Source organism: Eurypyga helias, unplaced genomic scaffold (assembly GCF_000690775.1).
Source record: "Eurypyga helias isolate BGI_N326 unplaced genomic scaffold, ASM69077v1 scaffold18219, whole genome shotgun sequence".
In the NCBI taxonomy this organism is placed as follows: Eukaryota; Metazoa; Chordata; class Aves; order Eurypygiformes; family Eurypygidae; genus Eurypyga; species Eurypyga helias.
The window spans coordinates 18,819-43,284 of record NW_010271561.1 but is presented as its reverse complement, the minus strand read 5'-3'; the positions used below and the strand labels follow the sequence as shown (position 1 = coordinate 43,284).

General features: G+C 39.2%; 1 protein-coding gene across 1 annotated transcript in view; it reads left to right on the top strand.

Annotated features, from left to right (window-relative positions):
- LOC104515031 (utrophin-like) overlaps nucleotides 1-24,466 on the top strand; it is a gene marked incomplete at its 3' end in the record, with an annotated part of 54,715 nt that overhangs the window by 12,299 nt on the left and 17,950 nt on the right. The window contains exons 4-7 of the mRNA XM_010158863.1: nucleotides 3,587-3,648; nucleotides 4,648-4,722; nucleotides 12,660-12,861; nucleotides 21,319-21,404. Coding sequence (XP_010157165.1) covers nucleotides 3,587-3,648; nucleotides 4,648-4,722; nucleotides 12,660-12,861; nucleotides 21,319-21,404 — 425 coding nt within the window. The remainder of the gene's footprint in view (nucleotides 1-3,586; nucleotides 3,649-4,647; nucleotides 4,723-12,659; nucleotides 12,862-21,318; nucleotides 21,405-24,466) is intronic.

Below are 24,466 nucleotides of genomic sequence, written 5' to 3'. Positions count from 1 at the left end.
CGTTCACCTTGTGTAGTCATTTAGCAGCTGTCAGATAGTACTGACTTTTGGGTAATTACAGACAGGCCCCGATGAAGGGATTCTTTCGCCTTTTTTCTGTTCCACCAGGTCATGTTCATGGGGCCTCGCTTCTCACATATTCCTAGTGGCAGGTAGCTACCATGTGTGGTGTAGAGAGGAACTGGGTGATAAGTTAAAAAAAAAAATTAACCTATACAGTATCTTGCACAAATGTATTATTTTTTCCAAATGAAAATAGAAATATAAAAATATTTTCTGTTCATTATTTTATTACATTTATGTTTCATTTCTGCATTTTTCTGTAAAGAGTAATTAGCTGTTCAGGTATTACTAGATTAAATGGAGAAATAAGGTGATAATGCAGGATACAGAGATTTTGGCTATCTTCACTTTTTTTTCTGCTTCATGTTATGCACACACAGAATAGAAAAAATAACATCATGTCCTATGTACTTAAAGTATCCAGTTTCCATAATGAGGCTCTTGTTTGTTCTTAAATCTTGGAAATCTGATTTAAGAGAAAAGCTTAATTGGCAATAAGAGCTTTCATTCGTTGTATATGGGTTTATAAATTCCTTAGAAGCCAGAATCACAGTTAGATCTGCCCCTGTCCTAATTAAGCATTACAGATGTGTACTGCAGTATATCAGTATATTTTGAGGGGGGGATCCAACTCTTTATATTTTTCTTTTTTTTTTCTCTCTCTTTTTTTAATGAAGAAGAGAAAAGGTCTCTTTGGACCTAGAAAAATTTAACAATTTGCTGTAGGATCCATTGTTGTTTGTGTAGAGAGGCATTTGCTGCTAATAAATCCTTGCACTTCTGAGGCACTTCCCAGGTGAGACCCTTGCAGCATCCCACAAATAGGAAATGAATTTCCTCATGGAAACACATTTTTTAAGGCTAGAAGTTGGTGAACTCAAAAAAAAAAGGCCGTGATTCAGCAGTTTTTACCATCATGGACGATTTTAACATCATAGTTTCTTCTAAGGCAGTAAACAGGATTTGAGTCAGCTTAATTGCATGTTGTTTACATGCAATGTTTGCAGTAATATTTTAGCATTTAAAATAGAGTGAACTGTATTTTACATACGTACATCTAAAGTTTCTATCACAGTACTGCCATCTACCTTTACTTTTAACATAGAAGTCTGAAGGTGTTTTAGGTGAGAGCCTTTTCTCAGGGTTTTTTTGTGTGTGTGGTTTGTGGGGGTTTGTTTGTTCGTTTTCTTGTCAGAAAAGTTGAGGTGAAGCTATTTCCTTAAAACAAGTTTTATTAAACTGCTCAGATATTGGATCCATTTCTGTGCACAGTTGCAATGGGTTTTGTCAAAAGAAAGCAGTTTTAAATGGTCAAGATAATAATGATGGTATCCTGCTTAACTCAGTAGTGCAGGTATTGGGCAGCTTCAGGACCAGTTTGGAAGTTATTTAATATGTTGATCAGTATGAGTCACTATATTATATTTTCTGTTCCTGTTTACTGAAGCTGTGCATGTTGTTCTTCTGTCTAATGTACTGTAGGGTTTTATTATACCATTTTTTTTGAGAATGCTGGACAGTCAGTTGCCTTTACCTTGGCACAGCACCAAACCCAGATACATTCTTTTTTGTTGTTGTTGGCTTCATGATGATTTATTGGTGTGCCCCTTCCAGGGCAATAATTGTCAAGCTGCTTGTTTTTGAAATGACTTTCCTGGACAAGATAAACATAGTTCTGTTTTAAAAGTGTCTTTCTAGAAACTGCAAAAACACTGATTTAGATAATGTTATGCTTAGCTTTGGATTTCAGCATATCGGACTCTTGACCACCTCATTCAGAATTTGAAGCATGAATATAATTCATGTGATATTATTATCAAACTGAAACCAGAGAAAAGTTTCAGTTCAGGAAAGATGTGTACAGATGTAAAGATGTATTTCAGTATTCTTTTGAATTGGGGAAGGTTTACCTATATTATTTCAGGGTCAGTCGAGGTCTAACAGAAAATTCTGGTTTTATTGTGTGTTGGTAAATCTCTCTCGTTGATATGTAGTCATGCACAGGGCTTTTCTATCCTTTCAGTTGTCCCCTAGGGAATAATCACCAAGAGGGAAAAGAGGATTTATACTTACTGTATCTATAGGAAACGTATTTTGCCTTCCATGAAAAACACCTCATGAAGTTGTGATGGTACCAGATATACAAATGAGATCCCTGTCGGAGAGACTTAAAAGGCTAATGACAGAGAGGAGCTGACTATGGAGACCTAGACCAGACTCCAAGCTGGAACGGTCACACTGGTGAAGTGGGGATCATATCTCCTAAGCAAAGATCCAATGCATGCACTTTCTACGGTGTCTTGAGGGGTAATATATAGAAGGGCCCTCAGCACTTTGTTTGGACCCTGCTCCCCTTTGTGGTACCTGCCCTGTCTGTAGCTCTTTGGAGCATGGACCTACTATCCCCTTTTTTTTGCATCATTTAACATAGAAGGGTTAATTCTTGGATGGCTTCTCAATTCAAAAAAAAAAAAAAAATCAATGATGGTAAATTATTGTGCACCCACTGAGGTGCAGCCATTTATGTACACTACCTAAAGATACAGTCCACTACATTTAAGGGCAATGTGCCATTTAAACTCATTATTTACAAACAAGTATACCTCTGTGTGGAAAAATAAAGAATATGTGCACATTAAAAAATGTTACATAGAAACAAAGGTGAAATAAGTGGTACTCTTATGCTCATTATTGTTAGATTTGCTAACCTAACATAATTTCATTTTCAGAATGCTATGATTTTTTAACACAACTTGTCTAGTTTTCTTACGAATCTAATTCAAATGTTAATACTTTGTGAGGCAAGAATGTGTAATCATTCCAGCAATTAATATTCAGAAATATAAGTAAAATGTGGCTTGTAGAAGGGAACTGGAGACTTGAGTAGACCTGACATAATACACTTTTTGACCCCTGTGGCTGCATGCCCAAAACCTTGGTGAACTGAAACAGCAGTGCTATATGGAGGGTTAAGCGATGGTGCCTATTGAGTCTCTGTTCTGTGAGCTCTAGTGCAGAACACAGCCCCTCAGTCAAGATACCCACTGACTGGGTATATGGAGAGCAATCGGGCTTTTAATTAAATGGGCTACAGGTAAAGCTTAAAACTACTGTATGTGTTCTGATACATCTGTTCAGATATGCAATGAAGTCTGAAATAAAGCCTCGATGCTTTTTATTTTTAAAGTGTTTTTCCAAATATTTTTCTTGTGCTGAAGAAAATGCAGAAAATTTTGCATTTTTGCCTTACTGGTGTGCCTCTTAGCTGCAGGATCAGAGTTCAAGTGATACAGTCACACTTAGAATTAAAAGTAAATATTGTTAAATAGGGGTGGGCTACTGTCCTTGGAAGTTTGTAATTAAAAAGTCAAGGAGCTGAGTGGCCCAGATCATGCATTTTAATTAAAGAGACGAGGGGTTTCTTGCCACTTAAACACAGAAAATCAGAATATCTTTGGGTTTTTGCACTTTGGTAATATGTATTTGTGTTGCCTGAAACTTTGATTACCTCATTCCTTTGTAGTCATGAGACACAGACAACCTGTTGGGATCATCCTAGAATGACTGATCTCTTCCAATCCTTAGGTGAGTGCATTTCTTAAAATAAACCATTCTGTGATGCTTATTCCATGAGAAAAAGCTACATTTGTATGCTGACCACCTCTGAGTTGCCATGAACTGTGTGCAACAGAACATTTCCCACCTTGCAATGAGATGCACTTTGCACAGAACCTGCTGCCTTGATCACGTCATGTGTATTGCCGTTCAGTAATGTTAACTATGAGTAACATGCTCGGACTGTGCACTAATACAGTATCTTGTTTATTTCTTTTAAATCCTTGAGGGATTGTCCAGTGGTGCAGGCTGTCTGCATGTTTAAAGCAGGATGCCAGTCTGCAGGGAACTAATTTTTGTAATAAATCAGAGCAGTACAATTTCAATAAAGGCTAGACCATGTTATGGTACAGCTAGTTCAACATGCCCTGCTAACACCTACATTTGCTGTGAAATCTCACTTTCTAAGGAGCAAAAGGGTAAAATATACTGTTAAGCGAGGAAGAATTTTACTATACCCATCAGTTTCTAAAATAAAGCTTATGGCTATTTGACTGTTCCTTTCAAAGCACTGCTCACAAATTCATGGCATAGAAATTACGGTTTAAAAAGCCATTTTTTCTCTTACTGTGACCTTTTCTGCCCTCTGTTTCCTGTATGTTTTCAGACGGAGTTGTAAATTATTTGAGAAACATGCTGTATTTGAGCACTTGTCTGGAGACTACTTAACATTGCATAATATGTGTGTACAACTCTCTTGGTACATGCAATACATAGAATATAGGATCAGGGTGTCTGGTGTGCCTGTCTCTGAAGGCCCTGGACAGAGTCAGGAAGCTTTCCCTGCAGGTGGGTTGGACTGAGGTCCAAACTTCTCAGTTTGTTGTATTTGTTCTGATATATACTGTTAATGCATGGCAGAGAAGAGAAGGGCTGTTGGAATTCTTCCAAAACATGACACTTTATGTGTAAAGGAAATTCACGGACTCTCTTTTTAGAACTGCTCGTATTTCTGTTCTGCTGTTTCAGCTGACCTGAACAACGTACGCTTCTCTGCCTACCGTACAGCCATCAAAATCCGAAGACTGCAGAAAGCACTGTGCTGTGAGTTTGGCCTTCGAGACAAATTGTTTCTCTCCGCTACTTGGGGAAGGGAGGGTCAGCTTAAGTCTGATAACATTAATGTTTAACAAGGGACCAGATACATCCCTGACAGATTGTCGATCAAGAAAATGTCAGGTAGAATTGCCAACGGTAGATGGTGTTACTGCAAATAAATAAAAGCAATTAATGAAAAAGGGGTGCAGCAGGTAAGTTGAAACCATATGCTTGCTAAGAATACTTTGGGAAGTGATGGGAAAATAAATACTGGACTTATGATTATTGCATACTCTTCCTGATACAAGCTGATGCAAACCAGTGTGAAATTATGTGAGCTGAAATCCTGACCTTTGACATAAAATCAGATATTTTCTTACATTTAAGAGAGTTCTATTCCATTTTTTGTTTACTGCTGCTAGAAATAACTTGGAAAATATTCCTCCATCCCACAGAGAATGTCTTGCTGTGTGAATTCCAGTTAAAGAGGGGTTCAGGCCACTGAAGGGGTGAGGGGAAAGGACACAGATCTGTATAGTTGGTTAGGGGTAGTTGACATTGCTGTATATTTTAATCACAAAAAGCTACTAGGACAAAACAAAGTACTATTGTTAACAATAATATATGTGTAGATATATATTATGGATGTGGGGAAGGGTCTTAAATTTGGATAGAAAATAATAATGCATTTAATATGCACATTGGATGTTCTGCCCAGACCTTGTCCCTGTTCTTAAGCAATTTAATAATTCAGCCACAAGCTGTATATTTTAATCACAAAAAGCTACTAGGACAAAACAAAGTACTATTGTTAACAATAATATATGTGTAGATATATATTATGGATGTGGGGAAGGGTCTTAAATTTGGATAGAAAATAATAATGCATTTAATATGCACATTGGATGTTCTGCCCAGACCTTGTCCCTGTTCTTAAGCAATTTAATAATTCAGCCACAATCGACTCTGAAGAGTACATAGATTTTAGCAGGAAAGGATAGATGGCTGCTAAGTAGTCTCAGCAGTCTGAACTACTTCATTTCCAAGGTTCATGTTTGTATCTCCTATTTTTTGTTCTATATGTGCTAGGTATTTAAAACAAACAAACAGACATCAAACAAAAACCCAACAATCATATCACAATGATGGTTTAATTCAGCAGCAAACTGCATGTCTACTGTGTTCAAAACTTAGCAGCCCCAGAAGAGATGTATAAGGAGGTCTTTTCCTGGTCTCCGGACTTAGGACTTCTCCAAGTCACACAGCAAGTACCACACTGCGATTCTGGACTCTTGCCTGAGTCTCCTGTGCCAAGCAAACTCCGAGTACTCTTTGGAGTCGTCCTGCCACTGGTATTTCTGCATTGTCCATGAGAATCGGGATGAGAAGAAGAAAGGTGGTGCTTTCATGGGGGAGCAAAACTAGCTCAATGTTTATTTTATAGAAATGGGATTGAACTAATAGCTTGAAGTAATACAGAACTGGTTTACATTATAGAGAGAGGCAAAACATGAAGACAAGAAAGATAACTGAAAGGGCAAAAAGCTTAGAAGGAAGTGAGATTTTGTTAGAAGGCAGAGAAGAAAGTGTGTGGAAGAAAACTAGCTGAAACATAAGATCAGGGGAGATTAAGGTGTACAAAAAAGAAAAGAGTGCAAAAAATTCTGTCATAGAGATGATGAGAATATGAATTTTAAAAATTATTAGGACTATGAATGGAAAATAAAATACAGAAAAACACACATCTACCAGAAGGAAAATAGAATGAAGTGGAAAAAAAAAAAAGAAACTGGACACTTATGGAAGGTGAAATGGGTTGTGAATGAGCTCCAGACTTCAGACCTTTTGAAAGGTCTTGGCAAAAACTGGTATAATAATGTTGTAGAACATTACCAGATTTTCTTGTTTAAACTCAGGAGTCCTTGCTGTTGAAGGAGTTTTCAGTCCTGAAGAGTGTACAGCACTGCAGTTTTAGTAGGAACACAAGAAGGGCAAAGCCATCCTAAAGATAGAAGCAAGGAAGGAGTTCCACGGGGGGGACCCTTCCCACCCTCTAGGTGGTTAGTTTTCCTTCCAGCCTAGAAGGCAGCAGTCTGATCTTGGCAGTAGCTTCTTGTCTGGACTTCGGATACGCGTTATACCAAACGAAGCTGCGTCTGAGACGGTAGCTAGCGACTCCAGAAGGCTAGAGTGCTTCTCTCCAGCAGCACGGGCTCTTGGGAGGAGTGCCTCTCACCACTTCATCATACGCAAAGCTGGTTTCTCACAGAATTTCAAATCAAGTTCGAGTTCTTGGGTTCAACATCTTACCTTTGTGAAAAAGCAGAACCTGTCCTTTGAAAGATTGTCTGATGGTATTGTAAGAAAAACTGCCTGTCTTTGACACAGCCTAGAGCTGTTCTGCGCAAGAGATGTGCCCCCACCCAAGGCCATAGTTTCATCTCCCGGAAAGACTAAAGAGCATTATGAGCTTTCTGTTTATCAGTGCACAAGATATAAAGTATGCATCAACCTCTACCTAAAAACCAAAAGCAAAGCAAGAAACCAGAAAGCAAAGTAAGACTCTCCGTGTGTGTGCTGCACCCCAGAGAAGAGTGAAAAAACAGACTGCACATGATGAATGCTAATCATGCTGCCTGTTTCTGACAGGCATACAGATTGTCTAGCAGCCTGTATAGAACGAACTTCGCTTTCATTACTTCTAATAAGCTTTGAGGAGGAACATACTTCCAGCTCTTGCTTTTACTGAAAAATATATCCATTTCTGTAATAACTGCAGTAGTTAGCTTTCCTCATTCACAGATTTCAGAAGTGCCCTCCTGTCAAAGTGGATATTATCTCCAGTTTCAGGGGAGGGAGATGGAAGGAGGACAGAGGGAAGTAGTAAGAAGTAAAGAGAATATTCCAGTTTGAAAGAGCCAGGAGTAAAAACCTATCATCTCTGCAGATCCAATCTGCCTCATTATTTATGAAGCTGTTTGCTTGCTCCAGCTCTCTGTTTCATGGGAGGAGACAACAGCCAAAAAAAATCTTTGTCTTTATTACACTCACATATTGGACTAGGGATTGATATAATTTGTCAGAACGCAACACTGTGGGCTTTTAAGAAAGACATTGCAGATTATCCTCAAAGATAAATGCTACCAGAATTTTCTGTCTCTAAACAGGAACTCATTATGAGCTGGCACAATTTTAAGACCACCTTCAAAAATATAATCTGTGCTGTCTTTTTGTCACATTTGTTTAGCTGAATTTTTTTTTTTTTTCCCCATGGAGCAAGTCAAATTCCCTTTGCCTGTGACGATTCTCTGCCTGATTCTGTCCCATGAATGGCTGCTGAGAGCCAAAACACAGCATGTGCTAGCACTTCCTCTCTGAGGAAGAAGAGGGTGGTTAAGCCTTAGCTACAATTCTTTTCTTGACTCGTATTTGTTGATGATTTTGTTTTGAGATAGGTTCATTTTCTATGCCCTTGCTATTCGTTCTCTGGTCCAAGTTAAGTCTTCCATTATATTTCCGGTAATGTTAACTGTGGATGGTTTTTAAAGGTGTTTGGATGTGGAATGCTTCAGAAAGGCTTATGTGCCAAGGCAAAGGAAAATGTCAAAACAAATCACTAGAAAATCAGCTGTTTGTGAACTGTAAAATGTGACAAATTGCTGTCACAGCCACAGCGTGTGTATGACGGCAAAGACCTTTTTGGGGAGAACGCCGAGGGCACAGCTGGACCAGGATGCAGTGTCCCACTTGCATATGATAGATTTTGACTTTGCAGTGAGGATTGGAAACACAATATTAGTGATGTACAAGCAGGTTCAGGAGTACCTAATTTGAGAGCTGCACTTTGGAAAACCTTGCTGATGCCAAATGCGTCTTCTGAGTCTTTGGCCATTAAGTGTTAAGACACGAGGTTCTGGGGAAATTAGTCCCTCCCACTTCCCCAACTGTCCTTTAGAAATGGGAGAGTTGTGTTTCATCTTGTTCTGTTTTTTGGAAGATAAATTCCTTCAGAGAGTAATGTATATGTGTATGTACCTACGTGTATTTATTTTGCAGGAAGTTGAGAAAGGTTGCAGGTTGGAAAGACCAAATTCTTACCTTCTCTGTGTCAGGCTATTTGGGCAGACATACTGAGAGCACTTTCCCACTGTAGCAGAAGAATGGGACCAGAGAGAGTACCCTGTGTTGCAGTTGTACTGGGCAGCTATACAGCACCAGGTCCTGACCATAATATTTTATTCTTGTGCAGCATACTTCAGCTCATTTTCAAGAAATTATATTGCCCCAGATACTGAAGTGTAGTACTGGAAGGAAAAAAAGGAACAAAACCACCATGTATATTCAGAATTTCTGTCACTGAGCTCCTCTGGGTGATTTAAAATTTAAGAATGCCAAAGGAATATCAATTGCACAAGGCTAAAGAATGAACATTAAGGTACACCTGACTGAAAGCGAGAGCCGTGTAGACTTCTCTCAGCCATCCGGTCTTTTGCAGGAACTGCCATCATGCACAAGGGCTTTCTAATACAAAAGCACCATAGCAATGCCTGCCCCTTTGCTGTGGGGTTACAGCAGCCTCAAATTTGCCATTAGCAGCTGCAGGTCATTACTTGCTCCTGAGGCAGTCACTCACACCTGCTTGAACTCTGCTGAAAGATGTGGTTTATGTTTATAGTTTTCCTTTGGGAAAGCCTTCTTGCTGTGGAAAGGACCCTTGTGTTCTTTTGTTGGTTAACAGCAGGATCGGTCATTGAGCACATTTGAGCAGATGCAGTGGTACTGCAGAAGAGAACTGAAAGCTGCGTATGGCAGGCTTCATGCCTGCCACGGCAAGCGAGTCTCAGGTTAGCTTTTCCCAATCTGCATAAACACCGTTCATTTTACAACTTTCAGAAATAGAACTGGAATGAGAAAATAAACCCTCTTTACTCCAGCTCAGTCCAGGAGCTCTGCTAGTGGGTAGACCTTGCCATGGCAGGATAACTGCCTGTACCCACAGTTCATTCAGCCAGGTGAGTGCTGAAGCAAGCAGGGATGGACTTAGTCCCCTCTGGTTGTTTAAAATAAATGGTGTCATCCGAAAGTGTAAGCTCTGCTTAATTTACATTAGTACAGCAGCAGAGTTTCCTTTTAGTATGAAAACACTTCGAAGTCCTCCTCCCGGTTCCCTCGAGAATCCTTTGGCAGAAATGTGAATGTGAGACCTTAATGCCAGCAGACCAAGCAGTGAAGTTAGCTGGCTTACTCCAGTGTCTGTTCACTTGCTGGTTTCAGTGCAAGGGCGGTTATGCTAAAGCAAGCCAAGTGGGCTACAACTTTCTGGCATTCTGAAGCATTCCAAGTTTTCATTGGCTTCAAAAAGGGGCAGGTGCTGTCAGTCTTTTAGGAAGCGCCTCACCTGCTTTTAGCCAAGCGTTAAGGACATCACGTAAACAGACTGGAAAAAATACCACCACCAAACTGGTTGCAATAATTTTCAGGGGTTTTTTCTCTCCCTCTGTAGGTTGTGAAAGAAAAGCATGAAAAGTGGGCATCTCTCCTGAGTGCAATATTTATGTGATTGGGTAGCATGTTATCGTTTTGCACCTGGCTTCACCCCCCTGCCTCCACCCCTCAAGAAGATGTGCATTGTGGCATGGGGTGTTTTTTATCGTTGTGTGTTTGATGTTTTTGGTTTGGTTTGTTTTTAAATATGCCTGTAGCCTTTTCCAGTGCATTACGTATTTTCTAGCTACTGTAGAAGATTATGCTGCAGTGTACTGCCAAATACTTTGGCTACCTCAGGTCAAACTAGTGGCAAGGTGTTTTGCTGCAATTAGCAGTCTGCCTGTTTGGTAAACACGTGGCTGGCATTTGTTTGCAATCCCAAGAGGTGTGCTTTTAGAAAAGAAGAAAAAGAAAATAAAAAGTAAACAAATGTAAAACGTCGGAACATCTGGTGCTGTAAAGTTAGAACAGAATGTACAGATGTCAGTGAGGGAGAGAAAAAGTCAGGACTGTGAGGCACTGTTTCTCATTTTACAGTTATGTTAGGAAAGGTAGATTGAAGAAATGGGACTGGGAATCTAACCTTCTTTTGGCCTGTAACCTTGTCTTTTGGTAGATGCTCATTGAGTTCTTGACAGCATTGCTCATAGTGGTTAGTGTTGTCTTGCTCCTGCTTTTTCCTGCTGTACTTATTTCCCAGCCCAAGCTAGACTTACCTGAGTTGCAGACTGCCCTCGTGGGGTCCTTATTTAATATTATTGGTGCAGAGCAATTTTCAGCACATCTGAGATTGTCATGTTTCATTTCCTTTGAGAGAGGGCATTTATAGTGTAAATGTGTTACTGGCTCTCCAGAAACAGATTGTATGAGCTCAAAATATACTTCAGCTTCATGTTGTATACACTGTAGCAAGCATACTGATATATTGCAACTATTTTTTTTGCTCGTCTTTGCTTCTGTCAAAAAATGTCACTGAGGAGTATACCACCCTTTGACTTATATTATTCTTCCTTATTTAACAACAAAATAAGTTTCCTCTTTTCCACTTTGTTTTGCAAAAGCAATTAGAAGACCTCACTGACAGCTGATTTTTTTTCATCATGCAAAACTCAGGATTTCACAATCTCAGTCACATTTGTGTGATGTTGGGGGAATAATCCTTGTCACCTCTAGGATATCCGTAGCATCGCCACCTGCTTATAGAAAGCATGCTGTCATAAAGGAGATCAAAATATTTTTCATGAAAGCTTAGCATTTTGTGTTCTGGAAAACTGCAATAAATAATTTCCCTGTGTCCCTCCCTACTTTCTTTAAAGCCTTAATTTAGCAACCAAATAATTTAGCTGCAGTTCGGTATTCAGGCCTCAGTACATTCCTACTGCAGTTAAGAGAATGTTGCTACCTACGAATTTGCTTTGCTTTACGTTTAATCAAAAGTAAGAGTCATTTAATCGGTCTGGGGCCGGTCTGTTGGAAGGAGCTCTGGGGAAAAGGACCTTGGAGTCCTAGTGAACAACAGGATGACCATGAGCCAACAGCGTGCCCTTGCTGCCAAGAAGGCCAATGGCATCCTGGGATGCATCAAGAAGAACATGGCCAGCAGGTTGAGGGAAGTTATCCTCCCCCTCTACTCTGCGCTGGTGAGGCCTCACCTGGAATACTGTATCCACTTCTGGAGCACCTTCCCTATGAGGAAAGGCTGAGAGAGCTGGGTCTGTTTAGCTTGGAAAAGAGGAGGCTGAGGGGGGATCTTATCAATGCTTATCAATATCTAAAGGGTGGGTGTCAGGAGGATGGGGCCAGGCTCTTCTCAGTGGTGTCCAGTGACAGGACTGGGGGCAATGGCCATAAATCAGAAAACAGAAGGTTCAAGCTGAACATGAGGAAACACTTCTTCCCTATGAGGGTGACAGAGCCCTGGAACAGGCTGCCCAGAGAGGGGGTGGGGTCTCCTTCCCTGGAGACTTTCAAAAGCCGCCTGGACTTGTTCCTGTGTGATCTGCTCTAGGTGATCCTGCTCTGGCAGGGGGGTTGGACTAGGTGGTCTCTAGAGGTCCCTTCCAACCCCTTCCACTCTGTGAATCTGTAATGCGATTCTGCTGTATGGTAAATGTGGAGGGCCCTCTAAGCCCAGTGGAATCCCAGTGTGTGTACATCAGAAGTTAGGATCCTCTAATTACACAGAATACTTCAGTGGCTTTTTTAATGTTCTGAGTGATACAGGGCCGTTATGGTGTTCTTGTTGATTTGTTTTTTTAAATACACAGTACCAAAATGCTGTTGACTTCTAACAGACAACAACTGTTCACTATAATGTCGCTAAATGAAAGCTGCTACCTGGCTAATTGCCTGCAGTGTTTGGTACGATATGCACATGAACAACTATTGTGAATTCTATGTTTGGGCATCTGTATTCACACTTTCTTTTTTTTTTCTTTTAAATCACCTGTTGTTAGTGGACCTGTTAGACCTGAGTACAACAAGTGAAGTTTTCAAACAGCACAAGTTGAGTCAAAATGACCAGCTGATTGGTGTCCAGGATGTGATCAGCTGTCTCACTACTATCTACAGTGGGCTTGAAGAGAAACACAAAGATATGGTGAATGTTCCTCTCTGTGTAGACATGTGTCTTAACTGGCTACTCAATGTATACGATAGGTAAGTAAAAAAATTTTTATTCACGATGTGTACCCTAGGAATTTAATGTAGTTATATCAAACTATAATCCATGGAAACAGAAATGTTAAGATTTGCACGTGACTTACGAAAAATGCTCGACTTCCAGGCTGGTTGTATATTTTCTCTGAGGTACTTTGTTAAGTAAATGTTCATGGTAATAGAAAAATGATAAAACCTTGAGAAGCTCTTTAGTAAAAAGTCATATCTTTTGATAATTTTGACTCAGTAATGAAAGTGCAGTTACTTGAAATACCAGGTTTCTTATGCCGTCCTGCTCAGATACACATTACATTGCTTACCAAAGTAACTGAATACGTTGCTTTAGATGTGTTCCTACTGCAAATGTTCTAAATTGCCCAGATTGTTTGGCATTCGTGCCAGATCCTATTTCTGCCACAGGTGGGGGCAGTGTTGTTGTTTACTTTACACTTAGTAACCTTCATGCCATAACCCTGGCTGAGCTCCCTGTCCTGAATGCTCTGTTGAGTGGTGGTTGTTTTGATCTCAGTGCTAAAGCCTTTCTGATTTTGGAGGCTCAGTGGTGTTATAGTCCTGGCTCACTTCCAGCGCCTGAAGCTCCTGCCTCGTATCACTACTGGGTGCCTGTGCTATGTGGTCCACCTGTCCTGGTCCTGACAGCAAGGCTGTATGTCCCTGGTGGAGTGGGCGTCTGCCTCAACAGTGTTTCAGGGTGCTTGCAGTGAGAGCTCGTGGGTTTATTTAAATGCACGTCTGCTATTTCCAGGGAGAGCACTGAATCTCAGACAACATGAAAAAGTCCACTCCACCAGCCCCTTCTTTTGGCCAGTCCTTTTTGAGCCCCCAGACACTTCTTTCTTCTGCTGAATGTCAAACTCTGCCTTCTCTGCCCTGCCCTGCACTATGTCAGCCTGCAGGACCCACAATCAGTATGTTTTTATTTATTTGTGCTTTTGAGTCATGAGTTTGTTGCTCATTTGTGCTGTTTACTATTCTTATTGCTTAGTGCTGTTTACTATTCTTATCTCCCTTATGTAGTAAAAACTGTGAAAAGACTTGATTTCCGTCAGCTCCTCCATTCCCTATACTGTATCTCCTTACACTGCTTGAGCAAAGGCATTTCAGGGCTCTTGGAGCCCATCCCTGGATGTCTTCAAGGCCAGGCTGGATGAGGCTTTGAGCAACCTGGTCTAGTGGAAGGTGTCCCTGCCCATGGCAGGGGGGTTGGAACTAGATGGTCTTTAAGGTCCCTTCCAATCTAAACCATTCTGTGATTCTACGATTAACTAAAGACATATAATTTCTTTCCTTTTTCCCCATTTGAAGATGGAAAGAGAAAAAGTATTTCTTGAGTAATGATGGAAATTCTTATACCTGGCTTTGCAAAGAAGAGTTGTTAACTTCTTGATGTATACATTATTTTCACTATGTTCATTCACTTAATCAGTGCCAAATTCTAACAATTTACAGCTTTTTTGCCTTTTTTTCCCCCCAGAGGATTACACACCAATAGTCCTACATTTTGTGGATGTTTTGGGTGTTCTTGGTGGGTGGGTTTTTAATATTTTTTTAATTTATTCTTATTTGAAATAGTGTGGTAGGGGAGAGTGATGGAGGGAACAGCGTACATAAGACCATTTATCATTGATGTGCTCACTATTATGCTTTGGCATTCGAATATTGCTGTTTAATATTATGACATTTCTGTTACTTGGTCTGATCATCATTACTCTTGGGAAATTGGAGACCACATCAAATAATGACTGGAACTTCTTCCTGCAGTTATTTTTATTTTGCAGAGCTCTGTGTTGTGCATGAATAAACACATCACTTGCAAATAGAGCAGTAGATCAAGTGGGTTGCTTAACTTAAATGCTATTGGTTATTTAGAATAAGAGACTTAATAATGTCAGAGAATTTTTTGTAGTTACTGGTTGGGTTTTTTTCAGCTTGATCAGAAATCCATATTTTCTTCAGCTTACCTTTGCTTCCAAATTTAGTTAGAAGTCAGTTGCTTAATCTGTTCATATTTAAAATGCAACAAACCTTTCTTTCAATAACATTTCCTGTTGCTCCCATTTCCCCTTGATTACTACGTTGAAAGCTTTAGTGTAGATAATTCTTCAAGCTGATGGAAGACTTTAATCTTCAGTCAAACTTTGAAAATAGAGGATGAAGGTTTTTTGAGATAAAATTACCTTTTATAGTATGTTTCCTTGCTCGCTTTTCAAATCCACTCCAGGGGGAAAAAAAAAAAAGCTGAAAGAAAAGGTACCAATTTTGAGCTGCCTTTTTTTTTTTAATTGACCTTTAGGAAGGAACTAATTTGTGTCTTGGCATTTCCATTGTTTATTGCACTGGTGTTATAAGTCTACAATGTTTCAAATCATTAAACTGCCTACAAAAAGCATCTGTTAGTCGCATGCTATTAACCTGAGATTTAATTACTGATTCACAGGTTGATGCAAACTGAGTAGCTCTTCAGACTTACTTACAGATGTCTTTTGCCCTTAAAAAGAACCAACTTATTTTTAGAAATAGTTGGTAAGTCTGTTATGTCAGAAAATACCAGAACCCATCAGGAATGATTCATTCTTCAAGCTGAGTAGAGGAGAGAAACATTAAATTTACTTGTTGACTTCTTCAAGGACTCAAAGGTTGTTCCAGGCAGCAGCATCTGCCCCTTAAACATTTTACAAAGTTAAAGTTCCTTGTTTGGGTTAGTTCAGAGATAAATATATATTTTCTTTTAATAAATTTTAATAAATATGTTCCATTTTACAAAGAGAGCTGTGAAGGAAATTGTTTGCTCTGTGAAATCATTTGGTTAACCCTGTGTTTTTATTGTCCAAAAGTAATAGCTGGTGGTTATTGTTCTGGGCTATATACTTTAAAATCTTCTAAAATCTCCAAAAGTCATTTATATGAAATGGACTGAGAGCTTTCAGAACTAATGAAATAACTCAACACCCCTTGAAATGAGTTGCTATACATGTACTAATTGTGGGGGATGACTCATTATTTCAATAAAATTACATGATGTCCATGAGGGAACTTTTACATGCACTGTTTTAAAAGTCTTGCAATGTTTATCTGACTTCTTGTATTTCAACTTCTAATTTATCTTTATTTTTGTGATGTTAGGATACTTTGATAATGCATTCTTTCAATTCCTTTGGTGCATTAGTTTAGGAAGGATATCTGTGGTACGGCACCTATGCTAACTTTTCCCTATGATCAAAGCTGTCATTCATGATCATTCTCTATAGACCAGGCTTTCCCTGAAGAGTTACGATTTTGTTACTTATTGTTGCAGTTATAAGCCTAGCAGATTCTAACACCAGATTGAGTTAATATCCCAGGCCTCACCAGCATGTTAAGTTCAGCAAAATGTGAACTTCTGGGGAATGAGAAAGATGAAAGACCTTCTTAGTCAACGTTAACTTTATGCCCTGGTTTTGATGGTAGCTGATGGAAATTTTCTGCATGTGCTCTGGTTGCATTCCCTGTGTTGATGATAGCTATCTTGATCCATAGTGGACTCTTGCAGGAACAGCTTGACAGGCTGTGATAGTAGTAAGCAGAGCTCTAGGAAGGACATGACCCTCTGTGGGGCATGAAGATAAACTCCTTTGACTCATCTGTGGTTGATCAGGTGTAGGCATCTGTGGAGATCTTCAGAGATCTACCAGGCTGCCTTCTGTTGCTGGGTTATGTAGATAACCGATGGCTGCTGTCCGTGGTAGTCCTTAATGTCAACATTAGCCAGGCTTGAGAGCTCTTTGACAAAAGTCAGAACTGAAGGGGACTCATTGTATTTCTCCACTTTTCCTTGGTACTGCCTGATGTTTCCATGCTGTTGCCCCCCATCTTTGGGAGACATAGGTTTCCTCTGGACTTATTACACATCTTGTTTTCTGTTTGCCACTCATTCTTATTCTTTATTCCTGTTTGCAATCTCTTGTTCTTAATCTTGTACTCTGTCTGGCAACTGTTTGTTATCTGGCTAACGCCTGTGTGCAGCTGTGTCCACCACCAGTGTTTGCCCCTTTGGCATTCGCATTGTTCACACAGTTAGGGAAAATGCTTGTATCTTATGTCAGCCTATGCCATTGTGATGCTACAGCATGCTTGCATACCATTGTTGTTAACAATAGTTTTGTACGCTGATATTCAGAAATCTAGTGTTAATTATGTCCTGGTTAGTACATATAACTTACAGGTGTCATAGGCCTCTCTTTTGACTATGATTTAGAATGTGTTTGCTGGTCCAAGGAGTTTGGGTCCTAATGCTGTATTAGGATGTCATTTAGAGAAAGGAATAAAGTTTGCATACAACAGTTGCATGATTATGAAATGGTTTTGGAAAACTAGCTAAACTCCTTTTCCTGGAAAGGCATACCTTCAGATAATTTTAACCCTGCCTGTCATAGATGTTTGAGCTGAAAGAGAAATGCTAGTTTTGGGATTTAGCATGCTGCTTTGCAGCTGAGATGTTCCTGTGGCCAAGCAATGCTAAACTGTATTATGTGCTTCACACAGAACTTGTGTGCCCAACATAGTGAGGTTGGGATCATAGTTGTTTCATTTGTTTGGGGTTCAGTTGTTCTGAGATTAGCAAGAGAACTCACTAGGCATGGCTCATGTCTATTGCCCCAGTTGTATGTGTGTTACCTGTTCTTACCTCTCTCTCTTGAATCCTCTGATTCCAGTATCCCCTGTGGTAAGATATAGGATAAAAGTGTTGCCCCTTTCTCTTCTCATACTACAGCCATTTCTAGCTCATCCTTTTTTTTCCTCATTTGCTTATGTTATTGTACAGTAGTGACAGCGACCAGTTTTTATATAAGGTAGCTTTTGATATTCTCTGCAGCTGTGTTGGATTTCTGAAACAGCTGAATAGTTTCTGTTTGCTTGGATGGAGAGTCCAAACTATACAATGAAGTTGTATGTGCTCTGATCCCAAAACAGCCTCTCTATCCATGCAGCATGGAACCCTCTCATGCTCCTGACCAAATGATCTAGTTGGCTGACTCCCCACTAAACTAGTCCTCTCTGTAACAGATGCTTTCAATTCTCCTACCATGCCTGGAAATGATGTGTACCTTTTTTTTTTTTTAATGCCTGTTTTGGCAATTTTAAAAGTTGAATTACTTCTGGGTTCTGTGCCACCTGCTGGCTGGCAGTGGATGAAGGTGCAACAGGGGGATCGTACCTAAGGCAGATAGGCCAGATCCTGCCTGGTGCATATGTAGAGACAACGGAGTCACCTAAGGGAAAAAAAGATTTCTTTATTTCCTCCTTCCCTCTCCCTTTGCCCACTAAAACAATAAAATTCCAGTTTATTCAGGGATGGAGAAAAATGTCAGCATCACTTTGTATTGCCTGGGCAAAGAGGGCTCAGGTATATCCAGAGGGACAAATGGACTTTAGTAAACAAGAAAAGCGATTCTGATAAGCAGGTATAATGATTTTGCCATTTTTCACTTGAAGATAGGTCAAGGTCAATTATGTACCATTTTTATACATCCTTTCAGTGTTGTATTCATGAAGAATGGACAACTTTGCTCTAAATGAGTTAATAGAGGTGTAATGGTTCAGACTTGCCTTCATCAGGACCAGAGTGAAAAATAGCTGAGCTGCTTAAAGTGGTCTTATCAACTGATTTTGTAGTGACAAGCATGCTTTTATTGCTATAGCAAATCTGAACAGTGTGCTGGCACTTAACTCTAAATACTTGACCCATACATTTTATATGAATTCAAGCATTAAAAAGTTTCCTGAACCTTCCCACTGTAAAGCGTTGATTTTCAGATGTTTGTACACACAGTGCAATTAGATGGTTGTGCTGCCATTCAGAGGCACCTTGACAGGCTGGAGAAAGGGGACAACAGGAATCTTACAAAGTTCAATGAAGGGAAATGTCGAGTCCTCCCTCTGGGAAGGAATAACCCCATACACCAGTACAAGGTGGGGGACAGCTAGCTGGAAAGCAGTTTTGCAGGAAAGGCCCTGGGAGTCCTGGTAGACAAGAAGTTGAACATGAGCAAGCAGTGTACGCTTGTGGCAAAGCAGTCCCCTGGGCTGCATTAGGAAACCCCTTCCCAGCTGATTGAGGGAGGTGATCCTTCCCCTCTACTCAGCACTGGTGAGACACACCTGGAGTGCTGGATCCAGTTCTGGGCTTCCCAGGACAAGAGAGACATGGATAAACTGGAGTGAGCCCAGTGAAATACCATGAAGATGATTAAGGACTTGGAGTATCTGATATATCAGGAGAGGCTGAGAGTTAGAACACTTCAACCTGGAGAAGAGACGTTTCAGGGCGATCTTATCCATGTGCAAAAATACCTGATGGAAGCAGCAGAGAAGATGGAGCCAGGCTCTTCTCAGTGGTGCCCAGTGACCGTACAAGAGGCTGTGGGCACAAACTGAAACACAGGAAATTCTGCTTAAACATACAGGAAAAAAGAGATTTTTTTTTTTTTTTTTTTTTTTTAATGTGGGGGTGATAAAACAGTGGCACAGGCTGGCCAGAGAAGCTGTGCATTCTCAGTTACTGAAGATACTCAAAACCTGACTGTATATGGTCTAGGGCAACCTGCTCTACCTGACTGAGCAGGGGCATTGGTCTAGATGATCTCCAGAGGTCCCTCCTGACTTCAGATATAGGTTTGGTGGAGGGATTTTGATTGTGTTTGTTGTGTGTTTTTTACTGTATATATAGTCCCAGTGCTACTTTTTTGCTGTTTCCAAGGAAAATGCTAGGGGAAATTACGTTGCTCTTTAAAAAAATTTAATGCTTCAGGCTTTGTAATTCTCTTTATAATTTATGGAGGAATTACTTTTTATGCGGAGGAAGTTTTTCACAGTCCCTTTAACAATCTGATGAAATCTGGAGAAGTTTGAAGCCTCCACATATGTGGTCTGACCTTTTAGCTGAAAAGATTTTGTGAGTTTCTACCTTTAACAAATCCTAGATTGAATCAAACCCATATGAATGTTCTGCTTTGTTTTTCCATTGAATACAAAATTAAAACACTGACAACCCTACCCAGGAAAGAATGAGGAAAGAACTTTATCAGGGTTGCAAAATGAGCCATTTACATGTTAAGGTGTGCCAGAATGATGTAGTGTCTGTGATTGAAGGAGGTAATTTGAAGCTAAGCTTGAATGTATAAGATAGGTGGCACTTTTATAACATTCTGGAAAATTGGGCCCTGATTTTCAAACTAGGCAGTAAAAGTAATGGTGGTTTTGATTAATTTAGCAATAATTTCTCTGCACCTCTGTTCCAGCTTGTGGAATGGAGAAGATAATGCTGTCTAGTCTCACTACATTAGGTGATGGTTGTGAAGACAAATGCATTAATATTTGTACGGCACTCAGCTAATTTACTGAGAGCCCAGGAGTAAATTAATAATTTTGTATTCAGCATAACATTTGTGAAGTAAATCAGACTACAGACCATATGTTGAATGGGTAGGACAGAAAAAGATATAACGATTCCAGGAGTAATTAAAAGATATATCACTTCTGTATGACATAAGGGACCAAAGTAATATTTGGGGTGATACTGATTTTAGTATTATCTTACTTGCTGGTGAAGAATGCAGCTAACCTTAAATGCAGGGGGTTGTGTATAATATATACAGTTTAACTATTATCCTCATGATTTTTTGCCATGTCTCATCTAAAGAGAAATTGCATCGTGTTTTTTGGTCTTTGAAAGAATTCATCAGATTTTCTAAGAACACATTTCTGCACTGATCTTTTTGACTTTAAAATTGTTCTTTTCCGTGTATCCTGGATTTATTGCTTTGGTATGTTTTTTGAACAGTGTTTGTCTTTCAGGTTTAAAATCACTTGCTTTGGTACCTACTTACCTGTTCTCAAGTTGCTTAAGTTTTGATGTATGTTTTTTTGGGGTTGAGCATTTGTTTCCTGTTGGACAAGATGAGACTGAAGTGACATTGCTTAAACAGAACAAGTCCACATCATTTAATTACTGCATGTGGTTGGCTGTTTATGTCCTGATACATATGTATATCAGAGCATTTTAAACATAAAAGGAAAAAATGAAATTTTAAAAAAGAATAAATTATGTGATATGAAAACTTGGTTTTATTTTGCAGTCCTTGTGTTTCACACTGAGTAATAGGCTTCCCTACTGTGTGCACATGTACTTCTTCTGTGTATATCATTATTAAATCATGATGAGAGCTTTACAGAGCTAAATGTCTGCCCTTTTGGAGTAATATGAACTGTTTTGACATGTAAACTACTTAGAAGGCGAGCAGAGCTTTCGTAAGGGAAGCATTATTAATGTGATATGTAGTGTTAATTTGTTTTGAGATTTGAAGTAGAGCTCACCAATGCTTTTGCACTCTTGAATAAACTTGAGTTGGAATGAAATACAATTAAACTTTATTAAATGGTTTTGTCTTATAATTTCAGTGGCCGAACTGGAAAAATTCGAGTGCAGTCCCTGAAAATTGGCTTGATCTCTCTCTCTAAGGGCCTTCTGGAAGAGAAGTACAGATGTAAGGAAGAATGTATTTTATAAAATGCTTACTTTGTATAATTAAGTCCTCTACAATAACAACACCCATTGTAGAAAAATTTGTAGGAAAACATTTCTCATGTTTGTACCAAGATGGTTTTCTTGTAAGTAAAATAGAATTGTTGTTTTCATTATCAGTGACAATGGAGAAAGTAGGTTATATGTATCCTGACTGGAAACTATTGATGTCAGTTATGCACCATCATAACGTACAGTATTGCACTTTCCAAAAGCAAAGGAGAGTGTAGCTGTGTGGAGGCTGGAGATGTACTCTGACTGATTCTCTTCTCGTGTGTGTACGTACTGTTTAGAGAAAAATCAAGCAAGGCAACCTTGATTGAAACAGGTTGATATGTCTGATAAAGCAAGAAAAAACATGACAATCCAGCAGTTGTGTTTTATGGTCTATGAAAAAGATGATCTGAACTCTTAAAATAGTTTTCCAGTATCTGTGCTTCCTGTCAGAATTGTACAATGAAAGTTTAAATTATGTTGATTTAAGTAATCTCACAATCTTGAGAAATACTGAGTGGTATAAAAATATTTCCCAAAAATAATTGCAGGAGCAGAAGGGAATTGCATAGCTGTAGCAAAAGCCCCTGATAAATACAGAACAAGAGATTAAGCACTATGTAAGAGCATTGTACGTGACAGACACTTATATGTTGTGCACATCATCTTAAAATTATTATTCTTTGCAGCAGTTCCTTGACACCTTTCAGAAACACATGTAAAATATAGAGAGACTGTATTTGCTCTGTACCATTGGAGCTCTGCAACAGTTTCTGCTTTCCTTAAAAGCATTTTTAGGTAGTCTTGTAATCTCAGTTATTAACACTGAGCAAAACTCCAGGTATCTAATGCATTAGGGCATCTTTTGGCATCTGAACTTGAGCCCATCCTAAGACTTTAGGTTTTTTATGTTATTTGACATATCTGTAGATTAGTCCACAACTGAAAGGGCTTGGCAGGCATACTTTTGTTCAGTAATGACAATTCATGAGGTAATCTGCCATTTGGTGTGACACAAAAAGTTTTCACAAAGTATAGGAGTTAGGCTGTGGGTAACAGAATAATAACTCTACCAAAAGATGGTTTAAACAGCCCCAAAACCTGGGAATAAACTCACATTGTGTTGTTGTCAGTAGTGAATTAGTATGCTTACAGTTACTGAACACAGACACTGAAGCAGAGTGAGGAAACGACTAGGTCAGATTCATGTTTACGCCGTTACATTGCGTCTGTAGCAGCTGAGAGTGGCTGCAGATTTGTGTAATCTGTGTTAACAAGTTGGGCTTTTTGCTGAAGATTGTCATGAAAAGCCCTAAAAAAGAATCAGCGTAAAGTCTCAGGAGACTTTTGTAACAAGTGATCATAACTTCAACCTAAAATACGTCTGAAATTGAAATAGTTGCTCGGCCTCTCAAAGCAGAGAATTACTAGTCAGATAACGCATCCTTCATTGTTGTTACTCCTGTTCTGATCAGTGGGGCAGGGTTTGATATCTTTATTGTCGCCTTTATTGTCCTTGGGAACCATACAATTGTCACAAAACAAAAGTCCTCAGTCTGAAAGAAATTTTGTGGAAGAAGGAATTAAGTAACAGTGTCAAGTACTGGCTGTTGGCCTGCAGTGGCGATGCAGTCAGCGTTTTGGGGTCCTCTGGCCCCAGCTGTGTCACAGGCTGATCTTTGGTGCAAGTTCTCTTGCTTGTTTCACTTTTGTCACACCCTAATAATCATCTACTGTTGAGAGAAATTTTGTCATAACTACTGAGCTTTCAGATCCTCAGATGAAAACAATAATGGAAATGCCTTTTGGGGATTAACATGAAGAAATATAATTTTGGGGCTGCTGAGACAGTGACTTTGTGAAATAATATGATAAACTGACAGCAGACGATAATTTCAGTTTACCATTACAATTGACCTTCATCTTTTTCTCTTTATCTTTTTCTTCTTTTTTCTTTTTTTTTCTTTAATTTGTTTTACCAGCCACATTTAGTCACATTCATTTCCAGTAAAAATAAGGATTTTCTTAATTGTATGTTCATTTCCAGTATACGTAGGATCTTTTCACTTGACACATTTTAAAAAAATGTTTTCCAGACAAATTTCTGTGTTTGTTTTTCTTCTTATTATTATTATTATTATCATCATTATTATTATTTAATTAAGCTTCTTTTTTAGATGCTAGACTTCAGGGTTGATGTGAGAATGACTAATTTAAAAAGCCGCCATTACTTTAGAAGAACCATTGAAGCCACAATTAAAGAATACCTATTCTTGAATATATTTAAAGACATGCTTAACTCCAAGCACATGCCTGGGTACTCCTGTGAATAAAAATGGACCTGCAAATGTAATTGGGTTGCTGTGAGCTGGTTACATCTGTGCTTGTAGGGCAAATAGTCCAGGGCTTCTTGTCTGTTCATGATGCTAACGACCTGATCTGGCTGTGTCCATATTATGCTCTCCTTTCTTCTCAAAGCAGGAGGGGCATTTGTGAGCTACCTGTTGGAAATGATCCTTGACCCTACCTAAATCTCACATCATCTTGGCTGTTTTGGGGATGAGACTTAGTCGGCTTTGATCAAAAGCATAATGGATACACTTTTAGCAGCTTAATGCTGCAAACAATAGCATTCTAATATTTGAATGTACATGCTGGATAGAATTACCCTTAAAAAATGGAAAAGATGGGTAAAAAAAAAAAAAAAGGGATGCATATGGCAAAATATAATGCTAGTTTAGTTCCAAAATACTCAGAGCACAGTAATCAAAATACCATTTCTTTTTACCACCAGTTCTTCATACAGTTGTTCACCATTAGCACAGGACTTCTGAATACTGTGGGGAAAATGAAACATTTTTAAACACTCAATTTTAGTGTCACAAATGTTCTTGGAAGGTAAATTTTAATCATATCAGTTTGCAACAGTAAAAAATTTAATTTGCCTGTGTGATTATTCACAGCAGGTTTTATGCCTAGTCATGCAATCAGGAGACAAACGATGTCTCAGAGGTATGGATTTCCCAAGGA